The 16420-nt window shown below is 39.9% G+C and overlaps 2 protein-coding genes across 7 annotated transcripts in view; one reads left to right on the forward strand and one right to left on the reverse strand.

The window, feature by feature from the left end:
* The window catches only part of MIM (P-loop containing nucleoside triphosphate hydrolases superfamily protein), a 55867-nt gene extending 46420 nt beyond the window's left edge, over positions 1-9447 (forward strand). For 5 of the 6 annotated variants that reach the window (XM_039120638.3, XM_088718651.2, XM_039120629.3 and 2 more), the window contains 8 exons: positions 1985-2121; positions 2214-2316; positions 8040-8119; positions 8234-8312; positions 8461-8518; positions 8859-8956; positions 9046-9140; positions 9249-9447. In XM_039120638.3, coding sequence (XP_038976566.2) covers positions 1985-2121; positions 2214-2316; positions 8040-8119; positions 8234-8312; positions 8461-8518; positions 8859-8956; positions 9046-9140; positions 9249-9306 — 708 coding nt within the window. In that variant the 3' untranslated portion in view covers positions 9307-9447. Of the gene's footprint in view, positions 1-1984; positions 2122-2213; positions 2317-8039; positions 8120-8233; positions 8313-8460; positions 8519-8858; positions 8957-9045; positions 9141-9190 lie in introns of all 6 variants that reach the window. The other variant, XM_039120634.3, reaches the window with a different exon arrangement.
* Positions 9448-11993: 2546 nt separating this feature from the next.
* LOC103716569 (expansin-B18-like) lies at positions 11994-14254 on the reverse strand. The gene is made up of 4 exons (XM_039115427.3): positions 13997-14254; positions 13762-13874; positions 13448-13641; positions 11994-12696 (listed from the first exon to the last, which is right to left on the reverse strand). Exons 1-4 carry the CDS (start codon positions 14199-14201, stop codon positions 12360-12362), a joined length of 849 nt encoding a protein of 282 aa, XP_038971355.3. The 5' UTR covers positions 14202-14254; the 3' UTR covers positions 11994-12359.
* Between the last annotated feature and the right edge of the window lie 2166 nt (positions 14255-16420).

The following is a 16420-nucleotide window of genomic DNA, read 5'->3' on the forward strand; positions in this document are numbered from 1 at the left end:
ACCTTCTTTGAGATCTTCCTGGAATCTTGAATCCGCACCTGCTTCTTGAGCGCTTCCTTTCGAAAAGTGTTTCTAAAATATTTGCTTCCCCAAATATGCACCTACGCCCACTCCCCAGTCTGCAAAGTAAGGGTTGGACTGGTGATAAAGGATGGAAGGTAGTTTGGATGGCGAGGGTTGAGTTGAGGGTAGCATGGGACTTGGGGCTAGGAAGGTTGAGGGTTGGTACAAGTTGTAGGCTCATTAAGGGTGGCAAGAAGTTGGGAAAAGGAGGTCAGGGAGGTCACAGGAAGGAGGGTGACTTAAGGGGGGAGAGGATGATGAATGGAGCATATGACCTCACTTCACAATAAATAGGTTAAATTGGTTTAGCTTATCAATCTAGTTTGGAACAAAAAGGACATTTCTGTTGATGATCTGTTCGATTCCAAAAGTTTTGCCGCGCCTCTTCTTCGACAGGAAAAGAGCATGATAGTTGCTCTTAAGCAAGGGTATGAAGTCAAAAGGACCGATTAAGCTAGTATTATACCTAACAAGTGATAACACTTGTTGATTGTACTAGCTATTTGATAATTTAAAATGATTTCCACAATGCATATATTTTGTTGTAATTGGCTGTACAAGAGGCCTTATTATTATTTCAATAGCTACTACTCAATATGAAGATCATAACCATCCAAAAGTATACTGAACAAATGGAAAATTGCCAAATATTCATGTAAGATTAACTCTAGCAAATTTAACTTTTCATAGTTTTAGAGCATTATGCAAGATGTCTCTTCAAGATACGACAACGATGTGTAGATGTGTATTTTTATGTGAGAAAGGGCACCACATCACTTAAATTGTGGTCCTTAAACATATAGGTCTTTAACTAAATGAAATAGACTAAAAGTTTAGCATAAACTTACCTTTATCAAGAAATTTAATTAGGCTGAAAAAAGGGAAAAATCTATGTATGAAAAGCCCAGTCTATACAACATCTTTCTTTTCCATTTCATGAGAGCCCGTAGCTGGATTTGGTCCCTTTATGCTGCAATTGCTAGCTGCCACCTTTTATATCATCTTTATAATCCTAAAAAAACTAGATAACATGTCCTTTTAAAATGTAACTACATAATTATTTATTCCATTGCTCCACTATGACCTATGCATCATGGATTCAAAACACAAAAACAGCCTCTCTGCACGTTAGGGTAAGGCCACATACATCTTGCCCTCCTCAGATCTTGTATTGGCGAGAGCCTCGTGCATTAGGATGCCCTCTTTTTTATCTTGATAGCTTGTCCTTGATATCCTAAAAAATTTTATCCATCTGTTATATAGAAAGATTCAAGAATCTCGCTTGTACATCTCTGAAACTCAAGTCTAAGTAGATCTGCTAAGAAATTCAATTTTGGAAGAACAAGACATGGATATTGTGAATTTCTATTGCTGGTAAAATTTGAGTACTCAAGGAGTTTAAATTTTTTCAGCACTCCAACTCAAATGTGCTCATGTTTTGTTTTGAATCACTAGTTTGATCCCCAAATATATACCATCATTCACACTCTTATTTTATGACAATATTCTATGATAGGACATGGTTAACTGCGAGGTGTGATTATTGTACTAATGTAGGACAACCACATAAAAATCCACCTTCCAGCAGATGATAATTAAACAAAAGTAAGAACCATTGCAAAAGTTGAATGCTTATCGAGTGACAATCGTAGAACACAGGCTGCACCTCAAGTGAAATTTAGACTTTCATGCTTAAAGTTGTCCTAGTGCTGCCGAAACCGGTTGACAGGTTATAAAAAACAATTTATAGAAGGATCTTGGTACACCATAAATAATCTACTTCTTTGTTAATTTTGATATTTTTATTTCTATATCATGTATCATAATTTTAATTTTATATTTGGTACTAAAAATATTGTTGCTTCCACAATTTATGATTGCCACATGTTTCAACTTATTTGAAAGTACTTTAAATCTCCAGGAAAACTTTAGGAAGGCTTCTATCATATGTCTTGAGTGTGAAATGGAAGCTTTAGGAGGCTGTGCTGGGTATACTCCAGAGCAACTAAGTGCCCGATTAAACAGATTGAAGCAGAGGCTTCAGCATGAGAGCCAGAGGTATAGTTCAGTTGCATGATATTCTTTTTGCAGTATCATTAATCTATGACAATTTGGAAAAGATTATTTCATTGAGTGTGTTTGCCTTGCAGGTACAATGAATCTATTGATGATCTTAGAGCAATGTATGATAAAAAGGAGCGCAAAATTCTAAAGAAACAGAATACCTATGCAACTTTCCGTGAGAAGTTAAATGTAAGTTCTGATTTATGTTGTAGCAATACGAATATTGTCAAGTTTTTCTTACCAGTGCTATTTCTGGAAGCTTTTTATCTGAGAATTATTAATCAGATAGGCTTTGAACTTGTCAAAAAAAGTTTAAGATTACAGGTCCTAATGTGTTTGCACGCCTTGCACTCCCTTTGAAATGTGTTCCTTTTCCTAGATGTCGTATCAAGTTGGTGTCTGATGCTTTTTTCTGTTATCATGCAATGGTGCAGTAATTGTTACGGAAGGGAACTACTTGACATGTTTGTGAAATCACATTTTTATGTGTATGCATATCAAAGGGAGCAAATAGCTGAAAGTTAGTGAGCAAGGATCTGAGAAAATTACCTACTTCTAATATTACTAATAGGGAGCTTGCTTTTGGTGTATTACCACCTTGAGTTGCACTTTTACTCCCACAAATTCCATTGATCATTCTATTTGTGTTGACCTTCTACTTATTGCACCATTAGATCTCTTGTAATTCTACTTATCTGAGAATTATTAATCAGATAGGCTTTGAACTTGTCAAAAAAAGTTTAAGATTACGGGTCCTAATGTGTTTGCACGCCTTGCACTCCCTTTCAAATGTGTTCTTTTTCCTAGATGTCGTATCAAGTTGGGTGTCTGATGCTTTTTTCTGTTATCATGCAATGGTGCAGTAATTGTTATGGAAGGGAACTACTTGACATGTTTGTGAAATCACATTTTTATGTGTATGCATATCAAAGGGAGCAAATAGATGAAAGTTAGTGAGCAAGGATCTGAGAAAATTACCTACTTCTAATATTACTAACAGGGAGCTTGCTTTTGGTGTATTACCACCTTGAGTTGCACTTTTACTCCCACAAATTCCATTGATCATTCTATTTGTGTTGACCTTCTACTTATCGCACCATTAGATCTCTTGTAATTCTAGTAACCTAATAGTGTGTAATTGTTTGTTTGCAATGTTATAATTTTATAGCCATTAATACTTATTAGTGCTACTTAAAGTCGTTCCAGCCATGATGTGCTTCGCTGCTTCAGTTATATATTACTATAAGATTATCAGACATGAAGAAAAGTAAGGAAGGATGCCTGGCCACCTTATAGACTGCTTGGTTAATTTGTTATTTTCTATGTTAAGGGTTATGCTTCATATTTGGATTTTGGGGTAAATTATTAAGTCAACAAGACCAAAATGCTAATTGTTCAACATTGTAAGATGACTTTTGTGTAAGAGGGGAGGATTGATTTATTGTTGCATACATCATTTTACGAAATCCGATCCATTTGTGTGCTAGTCTTTACTGCTGAAATGGCATGAAGTGCTAAATGTTCATTCAAATCCTCCACTTGTTTTACCCCACCTTCTATTGTTTATTGATGGCTTGGCTTTTTTCAAGCATGATGATGCAATGTGTTAAACGTATTATGAAATAATATTTGATCTTTGTTAGAAGTAGATAGAGGGTACATGGTTCATTTAGAGGGTCGCAATTCCTTTGATTAGATGGTTGAAACATTTTTGAGTACTTAGATGGTAGTGATAGTGGAAATATACTTTTATGAACATTAATCACATAAGGATTTAGAGAATTGATCTGAAGTAGGTGGGATAAGTCTTTTTGATTATTTGCTCATAGAGGGAAAAATGAGCCTAGATGAGTACCTATGCTCCCAAGGCTCAGGTAATAATGTGAAATGGATGCCAAGCTTCAGAACAAATGTTCAAGTTGGCTTGTTGTTAACTGAACAAGCTAATCATTGAGCCAAGCTTGAGCTTTTGCTTATTTTTTGTAGGCCCGTAGCTTTTAGTTTTCATTTGTTTCAACTTGAGCTTTTAATGAAGTTTAAGCTTGACCATTTTGCTAATTAAGCAAATTCAATCAAGTATGCCAAAATCCAAGCTTGAGCTTGATTCGGGGGCATTGTCTGACTCACCATGAACCAATCTAGCCACTTCAGGTTGGTCTGGATAAGCTTTAGGAGAAAGATTCACGACATCCAGGACTCAATTGAGCACCGAAATTTTGAGAAGCGATACCTTATAATCTGGAAAGAATTTGATGATGCGACTGAATGTGTAATTGATAGGAATCAAGACCTAGCTTTTGGCAAAATTTGAGAATTTTAAAATATTTTTACTATTTTTAGTAATTTGTATCCTCTTTAATTTGCTGGACTTTACTAGAATAAAATGAGAGATGTTTTCATCCTCTTTTGACTAGAAGAAGAAAGACCTAAATAAAACGTGGACCTCTGTAGAATAAACGTCGACCTATCATCGACCAATCTTGCCACTTTGAATAGGTCCAAACAAGTGGTTGGAGCAAAATATGTTGTATCATCTAGGACTCAGTCAAGTATTGAAACTTTGGAAAGTCATAAATTCTAATTCGGGAAGAATTTGATGATGCGATTAAAGGTAATTGATATAGATATCACAATCTACTTCGAGCCAAATTGGAGGATTTTTGAAATATTTTATCATTTTCCAGTAATTTGTATCCTTTTCTGATTAGAAGAGGAATCTACCTTGATTTGGGCTAGACTTCACTAGTATAAAAAGATGGATATTTTCATCCTCTTCTAACTAGAAGAATAATCCAACAGCTAAAGAAAGTGGACCTAATAGTAGAGAACTTGTATCTTCTCTTTTTTTGGTACAACGACGGCTCAAACGCGACGGGTATGAGTGCAGTCAATAAAATCAGAAAAGAGAAGGTAATACAAAGGATAATGCACCGACACGTCTTTCTAGGTGAAGCCTTCAGAATGGTGAGCCGTGAAGGAGGCCACCCAATCAGCAGTGCTATTCGCTTTCCTGTAGACATGTGTGGTTCGATAGAGACCACCCTCATCTAAGAGCCTGTGGATGTTGTGGAGCAGTGTCTAAAGCCAGCGCCGCGTCTCCGACCTCGGATCCACTCGATCACCTTGGCTGAGTCTCGCTTGAGGAGAATGCAGTTTGCACCCAGTACACGCCTTGCATAGGTGATGCCTTCCCATGCAGCTCTGAGCTTAACATTGATTACAGACGTATCGAAGATCCGTCGGCCTCCAGCTGCTATCAATCTGGCATCATGGTCTCTAATGACGAATCCCACACCTTCAATGCTCCCTCACTACCGTTGAAGTTCACCTTAAGAAAGCTAAGGGGTGGGAGCTCCTAAGAGACCAGCACAGTTCTGGGCACTGTAGGAGCAGAAAGGGGGCTTCAAATTTTTCTGGCCATCCCGAGAGACGACGATGTGGTGGTGCGAATGACCTCCGCCGCATGAAGAAGAGCTCTGTCTGCCACCAACCTCGGATGTGCTCTGTTATCTTCGAAGACTCGGGCATTCTTATCCAGCCAACAGTGATAGGCCAGGTAGGCAGCCCTGATCCCTCGCTCCTCAAGGCCGGCCCACCGTGAGGAGATCTCCAGGAAGTGCAGGAAGTCCTCAGTCGACGTCCACTGTTGAGGGTCGGCGGGGCATGAGGCGCACCCCCAGATCTGAGCGGCCCGCAGGCATAAATAAGGAAAAACCAACTTAAATAAGGAGGATCAAACTAGTATAAATATAGGGCATATGCCATAGTTTTGGTGGAGGGCAATAGAGGGAGCGAAAGCAAAGAGTATAGACTCTATTTTCCACCATGATATATGCACCACATTTCGTGGATTTTAAAAAATTGGAATTAACAGGGGACCTAAACCCTACTCGCCAATTTCCTTTTTTTCTAATATTCATTTGAGAGATTCAAGTTAAGAAAATTGAAGGAATTTCTTCGTTATCATGGTGGGCTTACATCCGAAACATTACTCAGGATGGTTTACCAGCTAATCAAGTGATGTTGATCTTTTTCGTTAAGCAACCAGCTAAACAAGTGAAGATGACCTTCATTTGGTGTTGATGCTTTTTGTTTATGCATCTTGTAAAGAAATCAAATCATTATGTGGCATGTAGATTTTGCATACGTATAATGCCTAGGCTGCAGTTATGGCACTAGTAGCTCAGGCTTTAACTGTTGTACCATGCACCAGAGAAGCTGAGTACTGAGGTTTGAGTGGGCAAGTGTTCTATGCTTTTGAGGAAAAAAGAGGTTTTTTTGATGGATATTTAGATGTATATTTTGTTACTCTAGGGGGCTATTACTTGGTCTAGTGGTAAAGGCTTCAGCTCACAAGCACAATACATGGGTACATGTCTTAGGGCAGCAGCCCCTTTCCAAGCTGATGAGTGCTGAATCTCAGATGAAGTCAAAGCATCTACTCAGGGATGAAGATGTTGCATGCTGCAATGTAAAGACTTGAATAAGATCTTTCAGATTTCATAAAATAGTTTCTAGTTTTTTCCCTTCTTGGAGGCAAGGTGCTACTGCACAGGTATTGGTTAGAAGTTTTGGATGTGAATTCTTTTAAACTATGTCGAGAAAGAAAATTATTTTAACGGAGGATGAGTGTGCAAGATATCATGTTTCTCATGAGGGGTTGATGCAAGATCCGTCGAACTAGTACCGGGACCTGTACTGAAAAGCGGACGGGTCGGTACCGTACCGACATAGTATGCTTGGGCGTGCCATTCCGTACTGGCACGCCCAATTTTTTTTGTAGTTTTTCAAGTTGATTTAATTAGTAATCAATCTTTTGAACTTTTTCAATGATTTTAAGTCTAATTTGATGTTTTTTGATGTTTCCATAATTCCAGTTTAACCTAAATGATGTATCTTGTTGTTTTAAAATGATTTAAAACATAAAATGCTTAGTGAGATATTGCATGCTACAAGAAACATAACATATCCTCAAATCAAGCAGTGAGGTAAAAAATATAAAATAATACAATCAATTACATATATTTAAAGTACAACATACATACCAATATCTAAAATCTTGTCGAGTGGCAATGTCTCTCGTAGATATCCATATCATTAGCATAGTCAGGAGGCATGTCAGCCCATCCTTCTAACCAAGCGGCGGTGTAATCTTTCTTTATTTTGTAAATTTTGAGTTATTTTTTCAAGCAAAAAAAATAGACGAAATGAGATGGGAGAGAGGAAGCGCGCCTTATTTAGGTTTGGATCTTTCTTCAATCGCGCTGAATTGGTGTGATTTCGCAAATTGGGGGGAAGGAGTTATTTAGCCATAAGACGACTAAACGAACTCCATAAAAAAACTGTTGGGGACCTTCCCACTTCTTTTTAATAAAAGAAGCAGAGGAAGATGGGGCCTGGTTTCGAACCGGGTCGACTCGATGCGAATCAGATGGTTCCCACCGAGTTCGAACGGAACTAGCCGGTTTCGAAAGGTTTCGGCCGGTTTGTTTCGGTTCGGGCTTTTTTCGGCCAGTTTTGATCGATTCAAAACCTGTTACGGCCGGTTCGGGGCCGAAACCGATTCCAATAGGTGAACCGACCTGGTTTTCCATTGGGTTGGCTCGGTATGGTTCGGCCTACGTTGGGCTGATGACTTGTGCTGCAATGGTTGCTTAATTCTGCAGAGTGGAGCTTTTGCTATCCTTTTGTTGCTTTGTTGTCTTCGTGCCGTTTTTTTGAGCTTTCTGCCTCCTTGCCTTCTTGTCAGAGTACACAAATGCATGCCCCTTTGAAAATAAGTACTATTCTTCTCCATGTTCATTTATTATCTTTTTTCTAGTGATCTTATTCATTCACTTGTCTGTGAGATAATGATGTGTCTTACCTTGCAGTGTACTTGATTATATAACTAAATGTTATTTTATTTGTAGGCATGCCAGAAGGCGCTTGATTTGCGCTGGAGCAAATTCCAGAGAAATGCAAATCTTTTAAAACGACAACTAACTTGGCAGTATGTGCAATTTGCTTGTCAATATTTTATTCACTGGTTTTTATCTATCTGAGAGCGGTGTGGTGGATTGGTTTTCATGACAGTTCAGTTAACGTTGCTTTATTTGTTAATCAGGTTTAATGGACATTTGAGGAAGAAAGGTATAAGTGGGCACATTAAGGTAGATTATGAACAGAAGATTTTATCTGTGGAGGTGAGCAATTTAATTATCATGTAAAGAATCCTTCTCAATCTGCGTAATATCTGTTTCTGAGATGGAGGTCATTGGTGCTACTCGAGCTGCCAGAATTTTTTTTAATAATTACTAGGGGGAAATATAATTTTGTTCCTTTCTCGTACAGGTAAAGATGCCTCAGGATGCATCTGGCAACAGTGTTCGGGATACTAGAGGGCTTTCAGGTTCCTAGATTTTTCTGTTTTCAATTGATTGTGTAATTGCTACTTTGTTTTTGGTGTTTTGACCGGTAATAATGCCAAAATCTGCCATATGCTTCTCTTTATCCTTTCTCCTAGCATAATTGTTTTCAAATCCTTTTCTAATTGATCAGTTTTTTTTTTTTTTTTTTTTTTTTTTTTTTTTTTTTGTACAATAGTTGGGTTTTTCATATAATAATAGTTGTTGAGCATTGATTGTATCATATGATCATTTACAGTTGTTTTTTGAACACATCAATCTTATGTTGCTTTCATGCAGAGTGTCAAGATCATCTGGTTTACTGTGATCTCATTGTTTTATCAGGTGGGGAGCGCTCCTTTTCCACTCTCTGCTTCGCATTAGCTCTTCATGAGATGACAGAAGCACCATTTCGAGCCATGGATGAGTTTGATGTGTTTATGGTGAGTGAATACTGAGATCTGCCCTTTCATTCTGAGATCTGTATTATACAGATAGACCGTATTATCTTAAAATCTTATTTGGTTTCTAGGATGCTGTTAGTCGAAAGATCAGCTTAGATACTCTTGTGGATTTTGCGGTGGCACAAGGATCACAATGGATATTCATCACCCCGCATGATATCAGGTGATAAGTATACAGTTCTAATGTTTTATACGATCCATTTTCTGTTACAGGGATTTTTTACATGGCCGCAGTAGATTGATTTTTTTTTCTCGCTACCCTGGTTTCCAGCATGGTTAAGCCTGGGGAGAGGATCAGGAAGCAGCAAATGGCAGCACCTCGTGGGTAAGCGACTGTATTATAACATTAAGCATTAACACCAAACTTGATCAGAACAATTTGTCTTTTTGTAACATTAGTCAGTGAAATGCCAGCAGCCATCTGTCGCCTCAGGGCATCATCCTGGGGACGTTAAGATGCCTTTCGAAAAGGTTTCCCTATTATTGCCATCTCCAGTTTCATTTCCGCTTCACTTGAACTCGATGAGCCCTGCAATTATGTCCAATGGAAAACAAAACTAAAAAGAAATCATCATCATCATATGATGATGATGATGATGATGGAGAAGAGTTTTTAGTGATTGTGGTTTAAGATCGGGCTTGCTAGGTTTCTCAACTCAATAAACTGGAATAATAATAATAACTCATAGCTGTTGAAATTGTTAATGAGCTGGATTTTTTATATTAAAATTTAAAAATAAAAATATTTCTGGAATAAAACAATTTGCTCCGCTTCTTCATCTTCGCGCCCTCCTTGTTACCCACCCTTCTTGCTGGCATCCTACGTCTCACCGCTGTCTGACCGTGAAACAGCCATCCACAGTTCCTTTTCCGCACCTCAGCTTGGGTGGTAGCGTAAGTTATTAAGAGCTGGATTTTTTTTATTAAATAGTTGGAACGATTAGAAAGTGTTTTTTGGAATGGATTAATTCTCTCTTTGCTTCCATCCTTTTTGGCACCCAACAACTCATAAAGACTGTGATGTTGCCATCTAGGCCTGTTAACGAAACGAGTTGCGCCCGAGCTTTCCGAGCTCTTTATCTTGAGTTTGTTTCACGGAAGCTTGGGCTCGGGCTCGGTAGTTGGTACCGAGCTCTGTATTGGGCTCAAGCTCGGGTTTGCTTTGCAAAGAAAAGGCTCGGATTTGAGCTCGTAAAGCTCGTTTTAATTACGAGGGCTCGGGCTCGAGCTCGATAACAAGAATTCGGTATACATTAAACACCACAGTTAGTATAAATTATTGACAAAATTCACCAAACATTTTTTTGTGTGGGCGCAGAAAGGTTTTAGAGATGGAACATTATGAAGAAAGAGGTAAAAAAAGGAAGAAAAATACCTATTCTTCTTCTCCGCGATCTCCCTTGTAGCGTCGCTTCTAGGCTTGTTAACGAGTCGAGCCGAGCCCGAGCCTGAGCCTGGGAGGCTCAGAGCGGCTCTCGGCACATAACAAAATAGAAAGAGAGAATACTGGGGGGCTGAGAGAGGAGAGGGGGGAGACTCAAAAAGGGTCCAGGCAGTATTAAGTCACTAGCCCAAACGGGCTTGTGAGATGCTCAGGCTCGAGCTTGGGTTTAAATGGGCCTCATTTTGGGCTCGGGCTCGAGCTTGTTTGACTAATGAGCCGAGCTTTTATCGGGCCGAGCCCGAGCCGAGTCCGAGCAGCTCAGCTCGTTAACAGGCCTATTGCCATCCGCTGTTTTTGGGTGGTAACATTATTAAACACCACCTTGTAGAAGAGAGGGAGAAGGGAACCTAGCCCATGGGGCGGTTTTTAGTCGCAGTTCTGAATCAAGGGGGCTGATGCGAGTGAGATGAAGTGGGGGACATGGTTATGGGAAGGATGGGGATGGCCACAAGTAAAAAAGAAGGGGATGGCAAAGAAACCGGAGAAGAAAAATTTGTGCGATTGGGTTTTAGGGGGGCTGGAATTAGGTTTGGATGGGTCAGTTTTCGGTTGGGCTGGGGATAGGAAGTTCATTCCCAACTGGGTTTGGACTAAGGCTCGGCCTTATCTCAAGTACTGGCCTAACGCCAGTCTCGAAGTCTAGGCCAACTCGAGGGTCCCCTGAATCGGCCATCCAGTCCCAATCGTCTCTCCTCGATCCTCTTTCTCCCTCTCACTCTCCCCGTCCGTCACCCCTTCATATGATACCATAAAGCTCTATCGTGATATAATATCTTGCGATATCCTTGCAATCAACGATCAATTGAGAATGAAGGCAGCATCTAGGTGATGGCCTCCATGTGAAATGATCTGAGCGTGTTAACTTTTCCTTGGCAACAATTCATATATAGTTATGTTTTCTTTGGTAAGTAGCTTTGTAGGCCCAAGATAACAAGAGCCATGTAGCTTCGACGAGAATAAAATTTCAGCACTCTCTTGTGGCAATCCACGATGAGCATGGCTTTACAATCATAAAAGAGACAACAAATCTAAGCGGATGTATGAACTTAATTTTACACATAATCATATGGCTTGTTTATCAACTCAATTGCGCGCAATTGAGATTGGTCGTTTTCGCCGCCCTACCTATTGATGACAGGGTTGCAAGAAGTGCAAATTTGATGGTAACATTGGCTGCAACTTGTGGTAAAATTAAAAAGAAAATGTTCTCTCCCCCAAAACCTCAATATTCAACTCACCAATTTTTTGTGAACCGTGAAGGGCATAGTTGGTATTTTGGTCCCAGCTTGACAACTGAAAAGAGAGCAGTAAAAGCCGGGTTTTCCATCATTTCCGGAGAGGTTATTGACTTGTAACCAGCATGATGAATGAATGTTTATCTAATGCTTAGATATGTCCAAAATTCAGGTCTTAACATAAATTCAAGCCAATTAAGTCTAATTAATTCGGTTGGGTCTAGTTTAGGAAGTTCGGTTCGCCAGCTAAATCGCAATGCCCATCTGTGAGGTGCCCATTTGTGTCGATGAGATGGACGCCATTCCTACCCTACATGGCATATCTCTTAGCTGGTTGCCGTCGGCAACTGGATTTATTTTTTTGATGAAATGGGAGGTTTCAGGTCACCCAGTGAGTGTTATTAAAGGTAAAGAGCATAGCCTTTGATCTCTTTTTCACTATATTGTTTACAGACAACTTTTTATTTTTAAATTCTTCGTCAAGAATTGGCAAGCAAATAACATTTGAATCACATTGTAACAAATTGGATTGCGGAGGGGAGAACACACCCGCCTCCTCTTCACTCCACATCCAGTTTTATTTCTGAAGCTGGAATTAACACCATACTACCAAGGGTCTAACACAACCACCTTCAGACCCTAACACAGCCATTACATAGAAAAATAGTAATAATATATCCTTATAGTCCCCAATTTAAGAGTACTAGGCATTGTAGTTGATCACAGACCTATAGGTCGCACCAGGCTGCCACCCCACCGGAATCACATTAGTAGCTACAAGGGTCTTGCCGGACTTGTCTGATGTCAACCGGAATGAGAAAGGTGCTTCCAATGCCGAGCCTGAGTCCAACCTCCAAACGGCACCCCATGAATGCTGCATAGGGAGCCATGCATCGGATTCCGGCGATCCTTGCTTGAGATCGACTGCTGCAAGATCTCCATCTCCATCTTCGTACAAGATATGAACAGCAAGGTAGTTGGTGTTCGAGCCTGCGTCCACCTGGAAGGCGATATCAACACCGGGATAGTTGCAGTCCACTCTGGAAAGCCACATCAGGAGCTTGGTTAGCGTCATATTATCTTTTTGGGATTTAACTGAAGTAAATGCAATTCTAGGATAAAGTCGAAGGTTTGAAAGCACAGCAAAGAAAGAGATGGGGAAACTCGATCGGTTAATTGGACTCGAGAGAGTCATATATTCTCTTTTGCATACGTTGGATGAGTCATCAATTTGATCGCTCAAGAGAGTTGTGTGTTCTCTTTACATGCAATACAAGACCCTAAAAATTCTTAGAAATATTTGATTGATCTAAATATCAACAATTATTTTTTGTTTGAATTCCATATAGGCTTAGATTTTCTAATAATAATGAAAAATATCTAGATATTATAGACTCAATAATGGCAAATATATAGAAAATAAATAGGAGAATAACGCTATCAAAATAGTCATCCAATATTCCATATTGTTAGAATCAATCATGCCAAGCCATTTAGTCTTCAAAATGTACGTATTATAAATTAACACAAAAAGGAGAGACACTAAAACGTCATGCATTTTGTTTGAACTTGGCTGAGTTATAGGTTTGACTCATTTTCCAACCTTGCATTTTGTTGCACTTACCAGAATAGTTACTCAAAACGTCATGCATGCTTGGACTTCAAAGTTAGCATTCAAAGCATGCCATCCTTTCATAAGCTATATGCCAACCTTGCTTATTAGTTTTGGGCACTTCTCTTCTCCCATTCATCATGGTGATTCTACGTACATGCGTTGCATGGGAACTCTACCTGGCGTAAAGTACTTGGAGCACTCCGGCATTGCGAAGCTGATCAGCTTGGCCAGGTAATGCCATGGCCCCAAACGCGGTACCGCTCATGTCGAAGTGGACGGGCTCCGCAAGGCATGCACCGCCGGGGCACTCGTCCGTTATCACGAGCGTGGCCGGGTTCCCCGAGCACGCATCGTTTTCTGTGCACTTCACCTGATGTTTAAATGATGTCATGGGATGGTTAGATCCGAAAGTGCATGGGGAGCAAGTGGTGCAAAAAGGCCTTTAGTAAATGTGTCGTCGGTGAGCATTTAATAGCTCTGCATGTCACACCTGATAGCAAGCACCACATCCATTGCCTGACATGAAGATTGAAGGATTTCCAGCTGCTATCATGGATGAGAATGGAGGGTTCTCCACTGCATCTCCATACCCGCATGCACCACCTACATGCACAGTAGAAGACATGTGCTCATGCCATACTAAAATATAACGCATTAATTCATGCATGATGCTGTCATATATCATCTATCTTTTGGAAAGAATCCATGCATGCATGCAGTAGTACCATTGCTTCCAGCACCATTAGGACTTCCATACCAGGTGGCTCCAGCCGGGGACCAACTTGAAGTGGCGGTGGAGGAGGAAAAAGTAAAGTTTCTGGGTTTGAAACCATTGCAAGAGTTGAGAGAGAGGAAAGCTAGCAAAGCAATGAAAGATGAGAAAGAAGAGAAGGATCGAGGAAGTGAGATGGTCATCATGGTCGCTGCCATAAAGTTGGGAGATACTCACGAGAGATGAGGAACCGGTTGGGTTTCGTCGTTTCGAAAGGGAGTGTTGAGGGAGTATTTATAGAGCGACCATAAATTTCTTTTTTTTTTTGGTCAAAAATAAATTTCTTTCTTTTTTTTAGGGGTCAAAAATAAATTTCTTTCTTTTTTTTTTGGTCAAAAATAAATTTCTTTCTTTCTTTTTAGGGGTCAAAAATAAATTTATTTCTTTTTTTTTGGGTCAAAAATAAATTTCTTCCTTTCTTTCCGACGCGTATGCCATAAATTTTGGGCCGGCTAGCTTTCTTCATTTTACTGACATGGCCTAAGAGCTAGACTAGAACAATTTTTTTTACGATTAATTTATTGGTTCGATGTGATAGAAGACTCTGGGTTTGTCTCCATCCTATGCGAATGCTTTGAGTGTGCGAGGGACAAGAAATTAATGATTTCCCAACGAGTCATGCAATTTTCACGCTTTTATGCCCAATTTCCACGTTCAACAACTTGGAGCTGTCGCTGACACGCAACAAAGTAACAGAGCACGAGTTTCGAGGCGGTCGGTCCGTTAACTTCCTGAATCTCGGTCCGTTGAAAGCGAGGGGCCTCCCGTTAACCGAGCCGTTGATGGTGGCTCCTGGCCGTCGAGCTCCACGCACGGGGCAGAGCTAAGTTGCGTCAGCACCCGATCGGACGGCTCGGATCGGATCCCTGATGAAATGACCTACGACTGGAGCCGCAATCTTTGGCAAGGTTTCAGGTTTTTATCCCCCTCCGCCCATTCATCTAGCAGCAAGACCTGGGACCTTGGGCTCTCTTGCAAGCAAGCGGCCGATGGTGAACGTACTTAGTCTTAATCGTATATCGACCTTAATTTTCCTCATCATGTATTCATGCGTGAGAAGTGACAATTACTTAAAAGCTTCTATTGTAACTTATCCAGAAAAAATAAAAAACTTAAATTATCATGTACCTCTAGCTGCATGAGGAGTTCTTTTATAGTTTATATCTAACAAGATTACCGGCCATGGACATATAATAACGGAATAGTAATAAAAGACTGCTCTTTTTATCATAATTTAAACAATTTTATTTTATTTCTTCTATGATTGAGTTCGATTGGTTGCATGTCGGCAGCTTTAGATGGTTTTTTTATTTTTTATGTAAAATTTTTAATAATAGAGTTATAGAGTCTGCAGACAGAGTTCCAACTCAGAACCTCTGCTCTTATATCATGTTAAAATCACCACTTATCCTAAAAACTTAAGTTTATAAGATGAGGTAGATTTATTTATATATTTTATATTTTTTGATAGAAGAGGTAAAACATTCGCTGCATCATCAGTCTGAATTAGATGATTGAGCTCGACAGAAAGATCTAGAGTCCGCAAAGACTTGCATCGAGTGGTGCACACATGCTTAGCGATAAAATCCGCCGCTTGATTGCCCTCACGGAAAACATGGGAGCGGGTGAAATACTCCATTCTCGAGCAGATCATCCTGATTTGCTTGAGAGCAGGATGAATGGAAGAACCCTCACCATTGATCGAATTGATGACTGTCATGGAATAATAGCCTTCAAGCTCAATCCGTCGTTCTGAATAAGATTTACTGCCATAATTTCTGCTTCGGGAACAGACGAGGTGTAAACCGGAATCGATGCTGCAAGTAGCACTTTACATTCATGATCACAGAAAACTTGGACCAGCCTTGTTGGAGCTAACCGATCCATTAAACTTGGCCTGGTTGGTTGTGAAAGATCTCTTCATTTCTTTCTTTCCGCAAAATATAAAGCAGACAAGCGGCGTTTGATCTCCACCAGCTCCGACGGTTTTTGAAACAGTCACATCATTCTTAATTTTATTCACGAGGTTAGGGATGCAAACGGACCGGGCTGGGTTGTGGATATACAAACCATACCCATGGGTCGCCTATCTGCATCCCTTCTCACGGCCCAAATCCCCTCTTCGTGGGTTACTCAAAAAAACAACAAAATAAAATAAAATAAATAGGTACTGGATCCACTAAATAGGGGACATCAATCCCACTAAATATTTGAATTTAGTCCAAAGAGACCAACTTGGCAAGTTTATCACCTTATGACGGGTGATTATTACAAGAATCAAATATAATTTTCTCTTTTTTTCTCTCTTTTTTTTTTTTTTTTGCTGAAACAAAAGGGGTAGGGGGAGGAAGGGACCAGCTCACCCCCGCGTAGCAGC

Source organism: Phoenix dactylifera, chromosome 3 (genome assembly GCF_051530095.1).
Source record: "Phoenix dactylifera cultivar Ajwa chromosome 3, Ajwa_hap1_PhDact_Kaust_v1.1, whole genome shotgun sequence".
In the NCBI taxonomy this organism is placed as follows: Eukaryota; Viridiplantae; Streptophyta; class Magnoliopsida; order Arecales; family Arecaceae; genus Phoenix; species Phoenix dactylifera.